A 23322-nucleotide genomic window follows, 5' to 3' on the forward strand; every position below is an offset into this window, starting at 1 on the left:
GCACTTGCACAAAAACAGCCACGGGTTTTTAAGCGGGTTTATGCACACAGTTTTCCCATGCTGAACACTATTACATACACGCATAAGACTAGCGCGGGAAAATCGCATACAGAGACATGCGCAAGTACGAGCAAAAACCTGTGGCAGCTTTAGTGCAGCTTATTACATTGGCCCCTATATAACTCTCTCAGGTGAATAATATCTGAAACAGTCATTGCAGCACCATTATTTAAGAACATAAGAAGAACATAAGAACATTTCATGCCATACATTTTTTCCCTCTCCTCTCATATATACATCAAGTGTATCACTGCCCTCAAACAGAATAAAATACCCTAATACATTTAAAGGACTGTATTTTAAACTGTATTAAGCATCACACTCCACACTGTATTAAGCATCACACTGTATTAAGCATCACACTCCACACTGTATTAAGCATCACACTCCACACAACATCACACTGTATTAAGCATCAATCATTCATAACAATTATGTTCTAGATATTACCTAATGAACTGAGAGTTGAGCAAAGCTTATTTATATTTAGGACACGCATATGGCAAAGATATAATTTTAGAACTGTATAAAGTTTTTGTCTTTAGAGAACAATTGAAGATACTGTTACTTAAATAAGTGTTTGGTAAGATGTAATGCAAGGTAATGATCAATGGCAGTGAGCTATCAAGCAAAATGTTAATTTTTCTACTGGCGATAGCCTGGCTCAGTAATTATTTGCTTTGCCAAGTCCATCTCTCAATACTATTGTATGTTTGTATTTAGATTGTTGTTTCATTTTTATTATTGTTACCCTGTAAAATGCTCACATTGTTGGACAGGCGGTCTACAAAACGTTTTAAATAAATAAATTACACAGATGAAGGTGCATGCATTGATACAAATACAATCAAAATTAAACAAAACATAATAAAATAAAACAAAAATAATAAAAATAAAAACCAAGAAATAATAATCCTATAGTCATCCAAAATACTCAGCAGTTGAATGGAGGACTAACCTAGAGATTAAAGCAGCAAGTTAAGAACCAAAGAAACCAAGCTTCAAATCCTGCGTCTTCCTTCTTCTTCCTTGTGACCTTGGGCAAATCACCTCACCTTCCACTGCCTCAGGTACCAGTTAGATTTTAAGTCCCCTGAGGCAGGGAAATAACTACTGTACCTGAATGTAACTCATCTGAGTTCAGGCTTGAAATAGGCAAGTAATTAATCTAAAACTCATATCCAACCCAAAGAGAATCAGCCCTAATCAACGAGCAAATTACAAAGAAAAAAAAAACAGAACTCATCTTTCATAACTAATTGACAAAAGCATCAAAAGCCATAGCAAAGCAGAAAGCAATGATTATCTTCCAGAAAAAAAGTATATCTAGTTTACACAAGACAACAGGAAGATGATTCCAGAAATTAGGACCTGCATAAGAAAAGTTTTGTTATACGAAAAGTGCATCTTTAAAAGATCTAAGAATCCATACAAGGCAAATAAGAAAAGATCACATCCTTAACAGGAAATAACAGATTATTTTAAATGGAAACAAAACCAGTGAAAATTCAAACGATGCACTACATGTTCCCAAAAGCAGTGTTGGACTATTTCAAGATCTTTACACTGGTGCTGGGACATCTTTGTCGGTAGATGCCATTCCGGAGCATCAGAATCTAGTCCCTGTTGTCTCAGCAACTCCAGATCCTACCCCAAGGAATCCTGTTCCAGTAGTCTCAGTGACGCCAGATCCTGACCCAGAGATTCCAGTCCCAGACATCTCAACAACTCCATATTTTGCTTAGGTCAAGTTAATGACTCCAGATCCAGATCCAAATATCCCAGCAGCAGCTGCTCTAGGGACTTCGACTGCAACTGTCCATGACTTCAGGCCAACTGTGCCTGGGCCTTATTTTAACCCCCACCTCTATATGGGACTTTACCATCATGAGGTGAGTCTGAGATCCTGGGGGTGTGCGCGAAGTATACCCTTTTACAGGATGGGAGTAATGTGAGACCTTGTGGGCAGTTCTTGTCTCCCACCAGCAGAGGGCCTTGATGGGCCTCTTGGACTATGTGATTAGTCCTTCCAACTCTATGGCCATACTTCCTGCTGGCAGCTATCTTGTTCCTGTCTGCACACAGTTATATTCTAAGCTCACAGTCTGTGCTAAGTCAGAGCTTGGTCCTATGTTTGGTCTTTACAGTCCTAGACACTGTGCAATGTTTTATGAACATAAGAGTTGCCATGCTGGGTCAGACCAAAGGTCCATCAAGAAAATATCCTGTTTCCAACAGTTGCCAAGCTAAGTCACAAGTACCTGGCAAGATTCCTAACTTCAATAGATTTTATGACATTTATCCCAGGGACAAGCAGTGGATTTCCCCAAGACCATCTTAATAATGGTTTATAGACTTTTTTCCCAGGAACTTGTCCAAATTTTTTCTAAACCCAACTACACTAACAGCTTCTACCACATTCTCTGGCAACGAATTCCAGAATTTAATTATATGCTGAGTAAAAAAAAAAGTATTATCTCCTATTTGTCTTAAACATATCACCTAGTAACTTCATTGAATGTCCCCTATTCTTTCTACTTTTTGAAAGTGTAAACAACCGATTCACATACCCGTTCCAATCTACTCATTATTTTATAGACCTCTATCATATCTCCCCTCATTCATCTCTTCTCCAAGCTGAAAAGCCCTAACCTCTTCAGCCCTTCCTCATAGAGAAATAGTTCCACCCCCTTTTTCATTTTTGTCACCCTTCTCTGCATCTTTTCTAATTCTGCTATATCTTTTTTGAGATGCGGTGACCAGAACTACATACAGTATTCAAGCTGCAGTTGACTCATGGAGCCCTATAGAGGCATTATGATATTGTTTTATTCTCCAAATAATTCCGAGCATTCTATTTGCTTTCTTGGCTGCCGCACACTGAGCAGAAGAATTCAACATATTATCCTCGATGACATCTAGATCTTTTTCCTGGGTGGTGACAGCCAATGTGGAACGTTACATCGTGTAATTATAATTTGGGTTGCTCTTCCCTATGTGCATCTCTTTGCACTTGTCCACATTAAATGTCACCTGCCATTTAGATGCCCAGTTTCTCATTCTCGCAAGGTCCTCTTGCAATTTCTTACAGTACTCTTATGATTTAACAATGTTGAATAATTTTGCATCATTAGCAAATTTGTCCATCTCATTCATTATTCCCATTTCTAGGGCATTTACAAATATTTTAAACAGCATCGATCTCAGCACAGATCTCTAGGGCACTCTGCTAGTAACCTTTCACCAATGAGAAAGGTGACCATTTAGCCCTACTCTCTGTTTTCTATCTTTTAACCAGGTCTTAATCCATATTGACTCCTATCCCATGACTTTCTAATTTCCTCATGAGGTACTTTGTCAAATGGTTTCTGAAAGTCCAGGTACACTATGTGAACGGTTCACCTTTATCTACATGTCTATTCCTACCTTCAAAAAAATGTAGCAGATTAATGAGGCAAGACTTCCCTTGCCTAATCTATGTTGGGCTAGTTCCATTAAACAATGACTATCTATATGCTCAGCAGTTTCAATCATTTTTCCCTGCACTGATGTCAGGCTCACCAATCTGTAGTTTCTTGGATCACATTTGGAATCCTTTTTAAAAACTAATATTATATTGGCTACCCTCCACTCTTTAGGTGCTGTACCTGATTTTAATGATAGATTATAGATTAATAATAATAGGTCCATAATTTCATTTTTCAGTTCTTTCAGTACTCTAGGATGTATTCCATCCAGTCCTAATTTGTTCCATGTATCTAGTCATCCTGAAGTGGTTCTATACTGTCATCAACTGTTATCAACTCCCAAAGCGCAACACAATTCACAAAATTATCTATCAACCACTCCCCTTCCGTCAGAGACCTAGGGGTGCGTCTCGACAATAAATTCAACCTTAAATCCTTCATTATCAACACAACTAAAGAATGTTATTTCAAACTGCAAGTGCTAAAAAATCTGAAACCACTCCTTCACTTTAGTGACTTCCGTCTAGTAGTCCAATCTATAATTCTGTCTAAGTTAGACTACTGCAACTCTTTACTGCTAGGTCTCCCGCTCTTATCTACAAAACCCTTATAGATGGTGCAGAACGCTGCGGCGAGGTTACTTACCAACACAAATAAAAGAGCCCACATCACACCTATCCTTCACAGCCTTCAATGGCTTCCTATAAAAGCCAGAATTACCTTCAAGACACTATCAATGATTCACAAGGATATTATGGGCATCGCCAAACTAAATCTAAACTCGCAACTCCGCCCTCACACATCACAAAGACCTATCAGATACAACTACAAAGGTTCCTTATATGCCCCCCCGATGAAAACTTCACTAAAAAACGAGCACTCTCCACAGCCGGGCCCACCCTCTGGAACTCATTACCGCCGGATCTACGCCAAGAGACTTGCCATCTAACTTTTAAGAAAAACCTAAAAACATGGCTCTTCCGGCAAGCCTATCCAGAATCACAGGAACATTCTGACACCGGTCAAAGAGCAAAATAGTCCACCATAAGCTCCGCAACTGCCCATGATCTGGACAGCCCACCTGTATTGAAAACACTCTTCTGTTGATGCATTAGTTCTTCGAGCTCTTGCACTACTCATGTTTGCGCCCATATACACATTTTTCCATTAACTGTATATCCCAAGTTACACTACCCCTATTTAGCCATTCCCTATATTTATCCACGTTATTTTGACGAGTTACTGTTGTCTATGTAATATTTATTGATGTTCCTATGTTCAGAAACTCTGTTTATTGTAACGCCTTAACCGCGACAGTTTTGTTCTTTGGAAACCGACCTGATTTGATACTTGTATTGAGAAGGTCGGTATATAAAAATCCTAAATAAATAAATAAATACTGCTTCTGTGGGTACCTGCCTGTCTCCAATTTTTCCTGCAATGGTCCTGCCCTGCTACTGTGGGTGCCTTCATGGCTTCAGGTTTGGGTTCTATATTATCTTAGTGTATATCTTGTATTTCCTGTTGTTCCTGTCAGATCCTGATGGCTGCCAGCACCTGAGAGTTCAACCAAAGGGAAGGTAGCTGATGTAGGTAGAAGTTACCTATCTCTGCTTCAGTCAGAAGCCACCAGACTCATCATGTCTACACACAGGCCACCCCTGACTTTGGAGTCAAACCTCCAGCCGACTACACCATCACAGAATGTAAATAGTTGGACTGCTAGATGACCAAGGGTAAAAGGGATTCATAGTGGATGACAAGCAGAGCCTTCCTTGGCAGAGGGGAAAGGGGCAGCTGAACTGGGCACAGCACCATGGGAAACCCCACACCGCCATGGTAGTTCCATCTCCAACACTAATTTTAGTGTTCCAGGGCCCCACTGCAAGTGATTTGCCCCGGGTCCAGAGGTTGGTCCTGATCAGAAAGCGGTTTATGAAGGTGTGGCAACCCTATATTCAATCACTTTCCTCGAGGTCCCGAAGTCTGGTGGTTAATGATTAATTTTCTACGGAAGTATTGATGCTCCAACTCTACTGTCACAATGTTACAATGTTATAATGTTATAATATAACAGACTGATATCCCTTGATGAGTGGGGGGGAGGGGAGGGGAGGGGGGGTTAAGGGGATTATTGAGGTAACTGTTGCTGTATTTGTTGTTCAAAGCTGGGGAGAGCCAAGTGCCCTGTTCTCCCCAGTGATGTTGTTATTACTGTTAACTCTAAAACTCAATAAAAACGTTTAAACATAAACATACAAAAGGGGAAAAAATAAATAAATAAATAAATTCTCTGCTTTGATCTTTATCGAGGAGGATGTGGTTAGATACCCACACGGGATTAATCCTTTTATGGCGATGTCTCAGAGGAACTAAAGCTAATTAAAGTGAAAATAGAAGAACTAATAGAGCAAACTGACAACCTAAAGAGAACAAATCATTAAGTATTGAGATTCTGCTACTCTCTAGCCCTGATATAATTAGATCATTACTTGATGTGGGACAGAGTTTTATCCTTGTACTGTTAGAAATCTCAGTGGCTTTTAATACTCTAGCATTAAGTCTAGGTAGAAAGTTGAAATCCAGAACTTCCAGGGTAGCATTCTCAGAAATGCTCCTAATTCCAGTGTAGGATACCGGAGGCAGGCAGAGCTCCATAGACTCAATGTATAGATGAGACGATGGTGCAGGGAAGAGGGTTTTAGGTTTTTTAGGAGCTGAGCATCATTTTGGGGAAGGGGGCAGGGGCATTTTCCAAAAGGATGGGCTTCGTTTTAACCAGAGTGAAATGAATCTTTAAAAAGGAGATAGAACAGCCTTTAAAATAGAAGATGTACCTATGAAGGATACTAAGAGAACAGGGTATTTACGGCATCCCAGGAAAGTGGTTGTAATAAATGCTAAAATGAACCAGATGCATTTAAGTAAAGAGCAGAAAGATTCCAAATTAACCCTGTTAACTGGTAAGTAGGTTGTTAAAACAAATGAAAATCATTTTAAATGTCTGTATACAAATACTAGAAGAATAAAATAAGATGGAAGAATTACAGTGATTAGTGGATGAAGAGGTAGATATAACTGGCATCTCAGAGACCTGGTGGAAGGAGAATAACCAATGGGACATGTGATATCAAGATGCAAATTATATCGAAATGATGGGATGGATCAAATTGGTGGAGGGGTGGCACTATATATTAAAGAAGGCATTGAGTCAAACAGAATAAACATTCTGCAGGAAACAAAATCAATGTTGAATCTTTATGGACAGAAATTTCAGGTGAAAAAGGGGAATAAAATAGTAGTAAGGGTGTAATACAGTCCACCTGGCCAGAATGAACAGACAGACCATGAAATGCTAAAATAAATTAGAGAAGCTAACAGCAGCACAGTAATAGTGGGCGAATTCATATACCCCTGTATTGACTAAGTGGATGTCACATAAGGGACATGCTAGAGATGTAAAGTTCTTAGATGAAATAGATGAATGCTTCATGGAGCAGTTGGTACAAGAAACAACAAAAGGGAAAACTATTTTAGACCTAATCCTTAGTGGAAAGCAGGATGTGGTGCGAGAGGTAACAGCGTTGGAGCCACTTGGCAACAGTGGTCACAACATGATCAAATCTGATTTAATAACTGGAGGGAATTCACTAAAGAAATCTTCTGCGACACAAAATCGGTGGACAAGTGGGTCCAGGGTTCCATGGGGGGCCAGCAATGGCTGTAACAGCCCCCAGACCCCAGGGCTGCCAACGGTTTCTGCTGTGCGCAGGTGGGACAAGAGTCCACATAGGCTCGGACATTGCGTCACATTTGGGGCCACCAATAGTAGCGTTGAAGAGGAGTGAGAGTCCGAGCCCGACCAGGGTGAACTGCCACACGGGAGTCGTGGGACCATTCCAACACCTTGTTTCGGCGCCTCTTCCCTGGAGGAACAGTCTGGGAGATGGACAGAAGAATTCGTGCTTGATCTGTGATGTGCTTTGATGAAGATCCTTTGGCAGAAAGGAGTGAGATAGGGCATCAGCCCGAGCATTCTTGTCTGCTGGACTATACCTCAAGTTGAAATTGAAGCAGGTGAAGAAGAGGGACCAGCAGGCCTGTTGGGCATTCAGAAGTTAGGCATGTTGCAGGTGTTCGAGATTTTAATGATCAGTGTAGATCGTGAACCGGTGTTGTGCGCCCTCCAGCTACTGGCGCCATTCCTCAAGGGCTAGCTTGATAGCGAGGCGTTCTCTGTCACCTATTCCGTAGTTACATTCAGCAGCAGAGAACTCCCGGGAAAAGAAAGAACACGGATGCAGAGTGCCTTTAGGAGAGTACTGACTCAATACGGCCCCAGCTCCTACTGAGGATACATCCATCTTCAGGATGAAGGGGGCGATTAGGGTCCGAATGGTGCAAGCAGGGTTCCTGTAGAAATGCTTCCTTTAGGTCCTGAAAGGCTGCCACGGCCTTGGGGGTCCAATTCTTTTTATTGGCTCCCTTGCGTGTGAGGGCTGTAAGGGGAGCTGCAATCGGGGAATAATTAGGTATGCAATGTTGGTAACAATTTGCGAACCCCAAAAATCTTTGGAGATCCTGCAGTCCAGTTGGTTGAGGCCAGTCACAGATGCTCTCTAGTTTGTTTGGATCCATGGAGAAACCACGGCTGGAAACTATAAGACTCTCTTTTTCGAACAGGCATTTGTCCACTTGGCATATAGGTGATGCTCCCGGAGACACTGCAGAACTTGGTGGACATCACGGCGATGAGATGGAAGGGTTACTGATAAAATGAGGAAATGGTTAGGAAAAAAACTGAAAAAAGCAGCAGCAAAGGTTAAGAATCTACATCAAGCATGGACAATGTTTAAAAACAACATCTTGGAAGCCCAGATCAGATGTACTCTATGCATTAGAAAAGATGGAAGGAAGGCTAAACCATAGTTAAAAGGTAATGTGAAAGCAGATATAATAGCTAAAAGAGCATCTTTCAAAAAATACATGGGCCTTTGCCCCATGCCCAGGCGCCGAGGGTGGATTCCTATCTACGGCCCGACCAGGTATAACTCCGGCGGTGCATTAGGGCCTCCTGCCCGACTCGCACCCCCGTCAGTCCTTTTCCTCATTCAAGGCAAGCAGTCTCCCAGCTCACTGATCACACAGTCTGAGCGAGGGGAGGGGGAGAGCTGTCACAGCTGGATAACATCACAGCTCACTTTGTCCTCTTTGTTCCTGGCCAGCCTTAGCATCGTGTTGGACTTAACCAGATGTTAGCAACCGTGGTCCTAGCAATGTGCTCCAGCGTTTTCCAGCCATCTTGAGGACTGTAGCAGGCAAGGGACTGAGAGGCTGCACGTGGCTGAGGCAGGGACGCTTGCTGAGGCAGAGCTGCTTCATGTGGCTGAGGCAGTCGGTCAGTGTTGCCATCAACACTGCAACTTTTACTTTGGCTGGAAAAGAGGCAGGATGGTCTGAGACAAGCATTACCACCCCCCCCTCCCTCCCACAATGAACATGGCAGAGTCTGTGCAGGAACACAGTCTGCATTTGGGAGATCAGCTATGAAATGGTTCCAACAGCAACCCCCGCAGGGATGGGCTGGGCTACATCACAGCTTGGGAGAAAGGGGAGACAGCTGGCCAGCTGTGGCAGAGGGGAGCACATCAATGAGAGACAAGGAATTGATATAGAGGTGAACCAAGAGGGAAGTACCAAAAACAACCAGGGAAGCTGCCTGGGAGAAAGCCCTCCTAATGGGAATGCTCACAGACCCAACATGTAGCGAGGGATGCACAGATTACATCAGCAAAAGCAGCAGGCTGGCAGCAGGATACTCCCATGGGGGCATTGGCTTCTACAAACACATACCAAAACCCACATGGAAGCGCATAGACGCAAGGCTTCCAGGGTACTTTTGACAGCAACAATCCAGAAGAGCCTTAATCTTACCAGCTGCTAAATATACACTCATCCTCCACTTTATAATCACTTCATTTCTTATAGCTAATGCCTTCCTTGTTGTTCCAGCAATTATCTCCAGAATGAATGACTGACTATTGAGCTGTCTTCCATCACTGACTCAGCAATGGTGTTTACAGTACAACCTCATGAGAATGATTATTTGAAATGTCATCACACCGTTAAAGTTGGTTTACCCTAATGAAAGCTTCACTCTTCTCCCTGACTGGAAGAAAACTGCAACCTACATTTATAAGGATCTGTTGCTGAGTTCTCCCTCAGGCTTGCGGGTAGCACTGTGGGCCACCTTGATTAGCCATCAGAGCTCCTCGTTTCCTGCACAAACTTGAATATGTTGTGTCCGTCGGTGCCCGACGCCCTCTCTCCGCCATCCTTACCTCTCTGGTGCCTCCCTCTCCGACCGCGGGAAAATTGGCTGCCACGGCGTCCTTTTGCCGCAAGTCTTCGGGCGTTCCCGGACCGGCTTGACGCTGCTATCCACCATGTTTCTGGAGGCCTAGGGGCACGCGTGGCGCAGCCCTGACTAAAGTACCGGCAATGGCGCAAACCTCGGGGGCGTCCCCCGCGACATATATTTAAGCTCTCAGTATTTGCTAACACATCGAGTTAGGAAGGGTTTTGCTACCTAAGCTACTCTGCCTCCTCGGACTTACCAGAGGTACCCGCTCCTCAGGGGCCTCACTCCTTTGTTTTTCAGGTGACAGTCTGGAACCGGTACTCGCTCCTCAAGAGCCCTTGTTCCCAGACTTGCTTCATATACTCTTCTGCCTGAAGTCATCACTACCAACTATATCAGCTACTTCAGTGAGTTACCATCGTTCTCTCTGAGCTTTCCCTGGAACCAGGTACTCGCTCCTCGAGGACCTATACATTTCAGCGCCTGGGCTTTATTAGGACATTGTGTGAATGTTACCATCTGCATACCCTGCCTATTCACTATATCTCAATTTCTCTACAGCTCAGCCTCCAGGGATCGCTGTTCCAGTATCTGAGGGACTACAGCCCAGCCAGGCTTTCCAGCTCACTACTGCCATCTCTGGTAGTTCAATATATTGTTTAATAAAAGAACTATCTGTGTGTCTCCAAACTCTGAGCCTGATTGGTGGTCCCTCTCGGGATCTTCCCCCCCCCCAGGGGCGTGATCATCTGCCACTGGCCCAAGGATCCACCCACAACTATCCCTAACTATAACAGATTGCTATACAATGCAGAATGTTAACTCCGAATGATAACAGATTGTTAACTCCCTAGCAGATTCACAACAGATTGCTAACTCCTATCTGATTGCTCCTCCCATCAGATAGCGGTTTGATAGCAGATTCTGAACAGATTGCTAACTCCATGGATCCGGCACAGCTCAGTACTTTGCAGGCCATACCGGGCCCGGCCCAGCGCATTGTGGAGCAGCAAGACGCCTTGGAGAAACCTACAGCAGCATTTCATCAGCTACACACACCGAAGGTTCAAGGCACAGCCTCCAACCAAGGCGGCCAGTCACCGGAGGTAACTTTACAGACTGTTGTACCACTGGCGGCTCCAATCCACTTTTCCGGAGAAATCCAGAAGACCCGGGGCTTTTTGAACCAGTGCTGCATGCACTTTGCCTTACAGCCGTCTCTATTTCCTACAGATCTCTCCAAGACTACCTACATCCTTTCATACCTGGATGGTAGAGCCTTGTCTTGGGCATCCACCTTGTGGGAATGCAAGGACTCAATTTTGCAGGACATAGAAGGATTTATGGACTTGTTTAAATCTGTTTTTGATGACCCTGCTCGAACTTCTGTTGCCGGTTCTGCATTAGTGGATTTGAAGCAAGGCAGCAGATCATTGGCTGAATTTGCCAGAGTTCAAAACTCTTGCGGCAGAACTTTGCTGGGACCCCAGATGTCTCAAGACTCTCTTCTGCAGAGGCCTGGATAACCATTTGAAGGACAGGCTGGCCGCTCGCCAAACACCTGACTCCCTGGATGAATTAATAGCCTTAGCTACTCGGATTGATCTACGACTCCGGGACAAAGTGAAGGAACTCCGGCTTAGGGTGGTATCTAGGTTGAAACAGGTCAGTGCTGCCTCTACACCTCGGATGGTTCCAGTAACCCCTGCTGCTGATACAGATGAACCTATGCAACTTGGTCGTGGACACTTGACTACCAAAGAGACAAGATTTCGGAAGAAGAGTGGCCTTTGCATGTACTGTGGTCAGCCCGGCCACGATGTCTCTACATGCTCTATTCGTTCGAAAGCACGAACGGGCCAAAGTCCTACAGGAGAACTATTTTTAGGCCTTACTGCGCCCTCTCCTTCGCTCTCTCTCCCAGTCTCCTTGACCTATGGACCAGTTACGGTTCAGACTCCTGCCCTGGTGGATTCGGGGGCAGGAGGCAACTTCATTCTCAGAAGTCTAGTGGAATATTTGAGGATTCCCTTCATCAAGTTGAAAAACCCACTACGATTATCCTCCATTCATGGAGAGCCCTTACCGGGAGATGTTACTTGCCAACCTGAATCAGTTACTCTCCACACAGGAGCTCTTCATACGGAATCGCTCTCCTTCTTCGTACTGGAAAAAGCAGTGCACACTATCGTCCTGGGGTTACCTTGGTTGCAAGTACACCAACCCCAATTCGACTGGGCATCTCTGGATCTCTCCCACTGGGCCCAGAATGTCATGGGAAATGCCTTACGGAGATATCATCTATTAATGCCTGACCTGTGTCTCTAGCAGTACCGGGATTGCCGTTCCAGTGCACCCCCTTCGGGGATATCTTCTCCAAAGAAGTAGTTGATATTCTTCCTCCACTGGAGTCCTATGACTGTGCCATAAGACAGAAGTCTAAAGCTGAGCCTCCGAAAGGACAGGTGAACATTCTTACAGCTTTTGAGAATAAGGCAACGTCGTGAAATATGGGAAAAAATCTCCAGAAGGGCTTTACTCAACCATCAGAGTCGCCAGTCGGTGTGGACATTTGCCTTAGGGAAAAAGAAGACAATGCAATAACCAGCGAATGTTCTTCAATACCTCGAGACAAAGACAATGTATAACCAGCGAACGTTCTTCAATACCTCGAGACGAGGACAGTGTACTAACCAGTGAATGTTCTTCAATATATCAGGACGAAGATGATTCAACTCTTAATGAACTATCTTCTATTTCTCAAGACTCACTGATCTTCAGTACAGAAGATGAAATAGAACTTAAAATCACAGAGATTCTGGATGTTCGTAAAAGAAGCAAGACTTTTGAATACCTTCTAAAGTGGGAAGGTTTTGGCCCCAAAGTGATCTCTTGGGAGCCTCAGACCAAAATCCTGGACAAAGAGATGCTTCGTCAATTCCACCTTGCGCATCCTTCAAAACCTAAGCCTGGTACCCAAAGAGCAAGTCGCCCTTGAAGGGGGGTACTGTTGTGTCCGTCGGTGCCCCCTCTCTCCGCCCTCCTTACCTCTCTGTTGCCTCTCTCTCCGACCGCGGGAAGATTGGCTGCTGCGGCGTCCTTTTGCGGCAAGTCTTCGGGCGTTCCCGGACCGGCTCTATGCTGCTATCCGCCATATTCCTGGAGGCCTAGGGGCGCGCACATGGCGTGGCCCCGACTGAAGTACTGGCAATGGCGCGAACCTCGGGGGCGTCCCCCGAAGATGATGTCACCCGTGACAGATATTTAAGGTCTCCATTTCCTAGCGTGTAGCCAGATGGACTCAGGACCAATGGGATGTACAAAAGCTACTCCCGAACAGGGCGGGAGGCTGCCCATGGCCCACTTAATACTGTCCTTGCAAAGGTTGTGTCCTCCCAGGCCTGGACATCCAGGCAGTAGAACCTGGAGAAGGTGTGTATGGAGGACCACATCGCTGCTCGACAGATCACAGCATCTTGGTTTCTGCCCAGGACATTGCCTGGGCCCTTGATGAATGGGCCTTAACTTGCAGAGGTAGGGGCTTCCCTGCCTCTACATAGGCCGCCTTGATTACTTCTTTGATCCAGCGGGCTATGGTTGCCTGCGAGGCCGCTTACCCCTGTTTCTTCCCGCTGTGAAGGACGAATAGGTGGTCCATCCATCGCACAGATTCCAATCTTTCCAGGTATCGGACTAGGAGTCTGCCAACATTTAGATGGCGAAGAAGGCATGAGCCTTCCAAGTGCTTATGTTCGTCTGGAGATGGCAGCGAGATGGTTTGGTTTAGATAAAACTGAGAAACCACTTTCAGTAGGAAGGAGGGACAGTGTGTAGCTGTATGGCTCCCGGTGTGAACATGAGGAACGGTTCCCAACAGGATAGCGCTTGAAGTTCGGAGATGCAACGGGCTGAACATATTGCCACTAGGAATGCAGTCTTCAAGGTCAGGAGAAGTAGTGACGGACCGCATGTTGGTTTGAAGCAAGTTCCCACTAGGAAGTCTAGTACTAGATTGAGATTCCATAGGGGCACCGGCCACTTTAAGGGTGGTCGGATTTGTTTAACCCCTCTCAGGAAGTGGGAAACATCTGGATGGGTTGATAGACTGATGCCGTCCACTTTGGCTCTGAAGCAGGCCAGCTTAGCCACCTGAACCTTGAGGGAGTTGAGAGACAACCCCTTCTTCAAGACATCCTGCAGAAATTCCAGGATCATGGGAATTTTGACTGTCCGCAGGAGAATCTCACGGTCCTCACACCAGGCTTCAAATACTCTCTATATTCATATGTAAGCTAGTGATGTGGAGAATTTGCATGCTTGAAGCAAGGAGTCAATCACTGCCTTAGAGTATCTGCTCTTCTTCAGCTGAGTCCTCTGAAGGGCCAGACTGTAAGAGAGAATAGAGTCGGATCTTCGAGGAGGATCGGTCCTTGCCGGAGGAGGTCCCTGTGTGGGGGTAGGCACAGAGGGTTCCCCGCATGAAGTCTTCGCATGTCTATGTACCATGGCCGTCTATCTTGTTCTATCTTGCGGATGATCCTGCCCAGCAGTGGCCATGGGGGAAACGCATACAGCAGGTCTTCCTGTGGCCAGGTCTGGATGAGGGAGTCTATTCCCCGGGATTGCGGTTCTCGCCTGCGGCTGAAGAACTTGGGAACTTGGGCATTGGACCGGGTTGCCAGTAGATCCATGGCTGGGGTTCCCCAGCGGTTTACTGTCAACTGGAAGGCTGTGGTCGACAGCGTCCATTCCCCTGGGTCTAAGCTCTCTCTGCTGAGGTAGTCCACAGAGACGTTGTCTTTTCCCGCGATGTGGGAGGCCGAAATCCCTTGCAGGTTTATTTCCACCCATGCCATGAGGAAGTCTATCTCCAGGGACACCTGTTGGCTTCTGGTTCCTCCCGGCGGCTGATGTAGGCAACGGTTGTGGCGTTGGCCGCCATGACTCTGACAGACTCGCCCCGGAGTCTGTGGCCGAATCGTAGACAGGCTAGTCTGACTGCTCGGGCTTCCAGGCGGTTTATGTTCTATCCCGCCTCTTCCTTGTCCCATTGCCCCTGGGCTGTCAGTTTCTGACAGTGGGCTCCCCACCCTTGCAGGCTCACATCCATGGTGAGCAAGATCCAGTTCGGTGGGGATAGGTTTACTCCTTTGCTCAGGTGATCTTCCTCAAGCCACCATTGGAGCTGGGTCCAAACCTCTGCTGGTAGCTGGAGGTGAATGGAGTAATTCTGGGACGTTGGGTTCCATCGTGACAGTAGGGAACATTGTAGTGGGCACATGTGGGCCCTTGCCCATGGAACGACTTCCAAGGTTGACGTCATGAGGCCGAGAATTTGGATGTAGTCCCATACCTTGGGGCAAGCATAGCTCAACAGTTTTCGCAGCTGACCCATCAGCTTCCTCTCCTCGGAGGGGGAAGGACAACCTTGTCCTGCTTGGTGTCGAACCGGACTCCCAGGTACTCTAGTGATTGGAAGGGCTGCAGGCAGCTCTTGCCTGTGTTGATGACCCACTCGTGTTTCTGCAGCAGATTCTTGACTCTGGTGGTTGCCTGGTGACTATCCTCTGGAGATTTTGCCCTGATCAGCCAATCATCCAGGTAAGGATGTACGAGGATTCCTTCTTTCCTCAGTGTTGCTGCCACTGCCACCATGATTTTGGTGAAGGTCCGAGGGGCGGTAGCTAGGCCGAAGGGTAGTGCCCGGAACTGGTAATGATGGTCCAGTATTGCAAAGCGCAGGAAGCGCTGGTGGTCGTGATGGACCGGGATGTGGAGATAGGCTTTGGATAGATCCAGTGAGGTCAGGAATTCTCCCGGCTGTACTGCCCTTATGACTGAGCGTAGGGTTTCCATTACCCTCAGGTAATGATTGATGGTCTTGAGGTCCAGGATGGGCCGGAACGTTTCTTCCTTCTTGGGAATGATAAAATAGATGGAATAGTGACCAGTATTTTGATGGTGCGCGGGCACCGGGGTTATTGCCTTTAGGCCGAGTAGTCTTGCCAGTGTGGTATCCACTGCCATCCTCTTGGAGTGGGAGTGGCATGGTGATCTCACAAATTTGTCTGGAGGGATGCTGTGGAAGTCCAGATAGTATCCATCTCGAATGATGGTTAGGACTCGCTTGTCCGAGGTTATCTTGACCCATCTTTTGTAGAAGAGGGTAAGTCTGCCCCCTATGTCTTCTTCCTTTGTCTCACACACACAATCAGTGGTTCTCAGCCCCACGTGCACACACAGGCAGTAATTCACACCCACACACATTCAACCCCCACATACACACACACAGTCAGCCCCCACATACACACACACAGTCAGCCCCCAATATATACACATACCATCAGTCATCCCCCCACACATGTACTCACTCCCTCATACATAGTTAACCCACACACACAGAGTCAACCCCCACATACACATGCACTCACCCCCCCACCCACACACAGTCATACACACACAAGCAATCACCCCCTACATACACACAAGCAATCACCTCCCACAAGCAGTCAGCCCCCCTACAAAAACACACACAGTTACCCCCCACTCACAAGTATTTTCCACCCCACCACTCAGAATCTCATCCAGCCACACACAAACACACAGGGCCTGGGCCCCGTTTTCAGCCCCCAGCAGGATGGGGTCTGCTGGCGGTCTTCGTGTCCTTCTCTTCTCTTCAGCCACCAGCGGGATGGGGTCTGCTGGCAGCCATCACATCCTCTTCCATTTTTGGCCACCAGCGAGATGGGGGTCCGTTGGCAGTCTCTGCTTCTTCCTGCTCTCTTCTGCCACCAGCAGGATGGGATCAACTGGCAGCCTCTGCGTCTTCTTGCTCTCTTCTGCCTCCAGAGGAATGGGATCCGTTGGCAGCCTCTGCGTCTTCCTGCTCTCTTCTGCCACCAGAGGAATGGGGTACATTGGCAGCCTCTGCGTCTTTCTGCTCTCTTCTGCCACCAGAGGGATGGGGTCCTTTGACAGCCTCCACATCTTTTCTTGCTATCTTTCTCTTCAGCTACCGCAGGACAGGCTCCACAGAGAATTTGCCAAGTTGTGGGGTGGGCAGTGGTATGAATCGCTTTTATCCGAACGTCATCTCCTGCTGCCATGGGGCTGATCTCGCGGTAAGAGCTGCAAGACTGGCCCCGAGGCACCAAGAGATGACGTTTGGATAAACACGACTCCTGCTGCCTGGGAGGTGTGTAGGGAAGTGTGATGCCGCAAATCAGATCAGGTAGGGGTTTGGTTTACCCCCGCCCAATCCGATCCCTGCACGAAGGAGTAAAAGCCATGCACAGCCACAAAGAAAAGTTGTGCACAGCTTAGAGGGAACAGTGTTCAGGAAATTCTAACTTACTTGGTTTTCCAGTATCTTTTGAAGATAATTCCCGCCAAACCATGTGCTGCTGAGTGACTGTCATCTTTCCCCAGTGTTCTAGTTTAGAAACTCTCAATCTCATTTTTAAAAGTTAATGCCAGCAGCTTGGTTCCACTCTGGTTAAGATGGAGCTCACCCCATCAGAATGTTCCCCAATTCCTAGCAAATCAAAAACCACCTTTCCTGCACCATCATCTTATCTATTTATTGAAACTCTGGAGCTCAGCCTGCCTCTGGGTTCCTACACGTGGAACGAGTTTGCATTTCTGAGAATGCAATCCTAGAGGTTTTGGATTTTAATTCCCTACTTAAAAGTCTAAATTTATCCTCCAGAACCTCCCTTCTGCACCTTTCTATGTCATTCATACCCACATGTAACACAACAGCTGGCTTCTCCCTAGCACTCTAAAATCTTATCTAGGTGGCATCTGAGGTTTGCTACCTTCGCACCAGGCAGGCAAGATACCAAGCAATCCTCATGCCCAGCAGCCACCAGCTATCTACTTTCCTAACGACTGAATCACCCACAACGGCTGTCCTAACCCTTCAGTTCTGGGCACAGATCCCTGGAGATACATCTCAGTGCAAAAGGATAAGGCAGCACCTAGAAGGTTATATCTCCTGCTGACTGACAGGTGCTGGTCATGAGCAAAGACCCTCAAAATCTACTGACTGAAAATAAATTGACAGTAGCTGACCTGGGCAGAAGCCTTCAAAATCAAGTGAATGATTTAACAGATGCTGGCATCATGTAGACACCGAACAATAGAATTTGCACTTAAAAACTATCAATATCTCTTTACTATATTTTCAGAGAAAACAGTCTATTTATGAAAGGTGGGCCATCATAGCACCCCATGGATACTGAACTTTTTATTTTCAGTGTTATCATCACTGACAGGTCACAGATAATCATCGATCCAATGTTCATTCAAATTTCTTTTTTAGATTTGTTTCATATACTTATAAAAATCAAGACGCATACTTCCCATTCATTGTGCCCTGCCTGCATATAGAAAAAAATTCTAAAAAAATTTGAATGAACATTGGACCGATGATTATCTATAACCTGTCAGCAATGAAAACACTGAAAATAAAAAGTTCAGTATCCAAGGGATGTTATGATGCTTCACCCTTCATATATAATTAATTGACAGTTTTCTCTGAAAATAATGTAAAGAGATATTGACAGTTTTGAGTGCAAATACTATTGTTCTGTAAAACCTTTTTTTGCCATTAATGGTTCTGTACGCCTGCATTTATTTTGGACTGTTTTCATGTGACTATGTAGGCATCCTCAGAACCCACCAAGGTGCTGACCCCAGCAGACACCCGAAAAAACCTGATGACTAGCAGGTGCTGGCTCCATGCAGACATCCTCAGAAATCACTGGCAGGATCTATGCCAGACAAACACTTTCAGAATCTTACTAATGATAGGGGGATAATCCCAAGCAGACATCCTCAAAACCTGCTAACAAATGCTGACCACATCCAGATACCCTCTTCCCTGACTGAAAAAAGCTGACCCTAGGCAAACAGTCTCAGAACCTGCTGACTGATGGACAGGTGCTGATTAGGGACAGAAGATAGGAAGTGCCATACCTTTCCTGGTCGGAACTCTGGGAAGAGGTCAGTGACACTAGGCAGCTGCTTAGTGGCATCTCTCTGCATGATTCCTGCCAGAGGTAGTGTCAGTTTTCCTTCCTTCAACTGATCCTGTCTTGATTCTTGTGACCCCATCTCAGACTCAGAATCAGAGGAGCTGCTGAAGTCTACTTTTTCAGAAACAGCCAAGGAAGGAGCAATGATGGAGGGCAAGATAATTCCATCTCCATCTTCGGAATCTACAAAAGAATAAACTCGAGTCATTTTTAAATACAGCCCCTTATCATCAAACGCAATTAATATCAGAAAAAGATTATGTTGGGCCAGCCTGGTGGCTTAGTGGCTATGCACAGCATGGGCCATGCAGAAAATCTAGTTCAATCCCAGATTTTGGTCTCCAACACCCTGAGTCGGCTTGCTACTTGGGAAGTTATTTTGCTTAATTGTGCCTTTGTAGTTTATTTCTTTCTATTTGAGAGTGTGATAAAACTGTTTCCTCATTTTATTTATTTATCCATCCGGGGGTGGGGCTGCAAGCGTGGTTCCGGTCCGGGGACATTTCGGGGGGGTGGCCGAGGCCACCGAAAGTGCTCCCGGGCCGGGGAATCGTGCAGCCGGGGCAGGCGTAACTCTTCAAAAAAAGGTAGGTGGGGTTTAGATAGGGCTGGCGGGGTGGGATAGGTAGGGGGAAGGTGCAGGGGGGTGGAAAGAAAGTTCCCTCGGAGGGAACGGAGGCAGGCTGCGCGGCTCGGCGCGTGCAGGCTGCCGATTTTGCACAGCCTTGCGTGCGCCGACCCCGGATTTTAAAGGATACGCGCGTATCTATTAAAATCCGGCGTACTCTTGTTCGTGCCTGGTGCGCGAACAAAAGTACATGCGGGCGTACTTTATTAAAATCTACCCCTTAGTTTTTGGGTACTTGCCAGGTTCTTATGGTCTGGATTGGCCACTGTTGGAAACAGGATGCTGGGCTTGATGGACCCTTGGTCTGACCCAGTATGGCATGTTCTTATGTGCTCTATGCGTTACAGTGCATTTGCCCTTTAGTATACATCAGGCGCACTAGTAGAAGTACTCATATTCACCTATGTGAATATCGTAGTAGGATTAACAATTCCACCTCTAATATGCCTTTGGTCAGGCATAGTTTACGGACGGCTACGCGCGTATCTTATAAAATACGGCATACTTTTGTTCGCGCCTGGTGTGCGAACAAAAGTATGCACACGCACTGTGTTTTAAAATGTACCCCCATTTAATGCTTTAATGGATATTGAAAGATGTAATCTTGAAAATATGAATAAAGAAAATTAAAAAAAAAAAATGTACCCCCCATAGTGTATGATTAGTAGTTATTCCGCCAACACTTTTTTTTTTAATCGCAGTGTCACCCAGGTTCCAGTTAGACTGCAAAGAAATGCCAACATGCATGGCAGACACCTGACCTCATATACCCTTGGTTATTGTTCACATCTATATAGATTTTGAACAGTATAATTCTCTATATATTTTATGTTCTAGTTGAGATTCAACAGATCTTTTCAAGTATGAGATATATATCCAGTTTGGTGATATTGCTTTCATTGCCACCATTTTAACTAATGTTGAGTTGTACAACTAATGTTTGCTCTATATGTCCCTGATGCAGTATTTCTATGAAATACTCACCTGACAATGAGCACACTTGGCATCTTCTGCTATATTTGATGGTCAAATTAATGAATGAGTGAGTTTAAACAGTGTACCTTTATTAGTAACTATATACAAGTTTTATCTCAATACTATTAGAGAATCATTGAACTGATTTGTATGGACATTTCACCTTTTGGGTTAGTTTGGTTTTAAAGGAAAACAAGGAACACAGAGCTAGGAGGATAGAACAGATCGTCCAAGCCTACAACATCACTTGCAGGCTGGAGGAGCACTCAGCAACGGATCCTTACAGTACCACCACGCCCCTTTAGGGCAAGCCTCCAGACAGCCCCTTGTATTTATTATCAAGAAATTTCTTCAAAAGATGAGCATGAAGATCTTGATTATTTATTATTTATTGTATTGAATTGTAGCACCAGTTTTATTATTTTACAGCTTTAGCATTTTCTATTTTTTCTTGATTGTAAACCGTTGTGCGGCATGTTCCAAACTACGGTATATAAAAGTTTTATAAATAAATAAATAAAGATTGTTATCCTTTGCTACTAATCTCTGAACTCTTTGATACACTCCAGAATGCCCAGGTTTTCACCAAGCTGGATTTGCGGGGGACAACAACCTCATCTGAATCTAACAGAGTGATGAGTGGAAGGCTGCCTTCAATATCAGAGATGGGCACTACAAGTACACAGTCTCGCCCTTTGGACTGTGTAATATTCCCGCTGTATTCCAAGCCTTTGTCAATGTTATTTTATTAGATCTCCTCTCTCAGTATGTAGTGACCTATCTTGACGACATATTGATTTTCTCCTCAGACCTGGCCATCCATAGTGGAGGTCCTTTCTGGTCTTTGCCACCACCAGCTTTATGCCAAGTTTGAGAAATGTGTGTTTGAACAGAAGCAAGGCGTCTTTTTGGGATACATAATTTCGGTTCAAGGGTTTGAGATGGATCCAGATAAAATAACTACTATTCTTAACTGGCCTACACTTGTGGGTCTTTGGATTCTTCCTGTATCCAGGAGGTTCTAGACATACTGTTGTTGTCAGGGTTTACTTATCAGGATCCCTGCTTGTTCTGTTTTCTGTGATGCAGCGTTTTGGGGGGGTGGTGGTGGTGGTAAACACGTGCACATCAAATTTGATATGCTCAGGCTGGGGAAATCGCAAGGTTAGGACTGTTCAGCTTGGAGAAGAGACAGCTGAGAGGGGGATATGATAGAGATGTTTAAAATCATGAGAGGTCTAGAACAGGTAGATGTGAATCGGTTATTTACTCTTTCGGATAATAGAAGGACTAGGGGGCATGCCATGAAGTTAGCAAGTAGCATGTTTAAAACTAACTGGAGAAAGTTCTTTTTCATTCAATGCACTACCAGTGGCGAAACGAACGATTCCCAGTTGGATATCGCAATGTATTCAATTCTGCTACAACAAGATAGACATTCAGCTCTAACAAAAGCCAAATGCTCATCAACTGCAAGCGGTCTCCACCTCGGTGACCCACCTGCGACATATTCAGCCTAGAGATATCTGCAGGCTGCCACCTGGTCATCTCTCCATACCTTCACATCCCATTACTGTCTGGACCAGCGAACATCTGAGGATGCCAAACTGGGACAAGCAGTTTAAAGAATTTCGCCATGTAAACATTCCAGGTGGGCTGTCCACAGTTGCAAGGTCACACTCGAGCAGAAATGACACCACTACATAATCCCTCGCTTGACCGGGAGCTTGGGACTCCCATGACAGCATGGTTAATTCAGTCCTGCTATCGACGGGAAAAAGCAAGTTTGCTTACTGTAAACGGTGTTTCCGTAGATAGCAGGATGAATTAGCCATGCTGACCCACCCGCCTCCCTGGATGGCCTTCCCTTACTGCTATGTGTAGACTGAGGAGACTCTGCCTTCCTGCGTGGGAACACACACGCAGCTGCACCGAGCTAAACTCTGTAACAGCTTAGTGAAGCTCTGTCTCCAATGCCTGACGGACAGTCCCATGACAGAATGGCTAATTCATCCTGCTATCTACGGAAACACTGTTTACAGGAAGCAAACTTGCTTTTCTCTGTCTTCCTGCCATATCAAAAGATGTAGAATCCCCAGAAAAGTCCATCTAACTTTTGTCTGTAAGCAGGCATTTCAGTTGATAATTAGTTCGCAGGTTGAAATGCTTAATTAAAATTAAAGAAGATTTTGCAGAACTCCAAGTAGCTGAGAGAGTCGACAACTGCTCAGCTCTGTGTCATCACCAGAAGTCTCCCAACACTCTTAAGATACCATTTTCATTTCATATTTCTTTGCTAAAGCTGGCTATGCCAAATTCTTTCAATAGGCAAGGAATGCCTCTGGATCCAGTTCTAGTTGATGGCGAACTGAATTGTAGATGGAGGAAATTCTGAAGTCTAGAGTGTCCCATAACAAAGTAAATGTAAACACGATATCACCTCTAGTAAATATTCTATTGATTTTCCTAAACACTTTTCAAAAAGGAAAAAATCCCTCAACATTGAAAAACTATCTATAAAGTCCAAATATTTATCCACAAAAAGGAAAAAATTTTGGGGGGAAGAAGAGGAAGGTTTCATACAATTTCATATCATCGCATCCAGCAATGTATGGCAATTTTTAATCATAAACCGACCTCCTCCAACCCATGAATGTTTTTTCTAGAGGTGATATCGTGTTTACATTTCCATGGTATTCATATCCCTCAAAAAAATAGTTGTGCATTGTGTTTGTGGTCCATAACAAAGTAAAGCACTTGGTACACTGGAAAGGATATGGCCAAATCAGCAGG

At 45.3% G+C, this 23322-nt stretch overlaps 1 protein-coding gene across 4 annotated transcripts in view; it reads right to left on the reverse strand.

The window, feature by feature from the left end:
* TAF1 (TATA-box binding protein associated factor 1) overlaps window positions 1-23322 on the reverse strand; it is a 441469-nt gene that overhangs the window by 354503 nt on the left and 63644 nt on the right. For all 4 annotated transcript variants that reach the window (XM_029607221.1, XM_029607219.1, XM_029607220.1 and 1 more), the window contains exon 5: window positions 18868-19109. In XM_029607221.1, coding sequence (XP_029463081.1) covers window positions 18868-19109 — 242 coding nt within the window. The remainder of the gene's footprint in view (window positions 1-18867; window positions 19110-23322) is intronic.

Source organism: Rhinatrema bivittatum, chromosome 6, assembly GCF_901001135.1.
Source record: "Rhinatrema bivittatum chromosome 6, aRhiBiv1.1, whole genome shotgun sequence".
NCBI lineage: Eukaryota > Metazoa > Chordata > Amphibia > Gymnophiona > Rhinatrematidae > Rhinatrema > Rhinatrema bivittatum.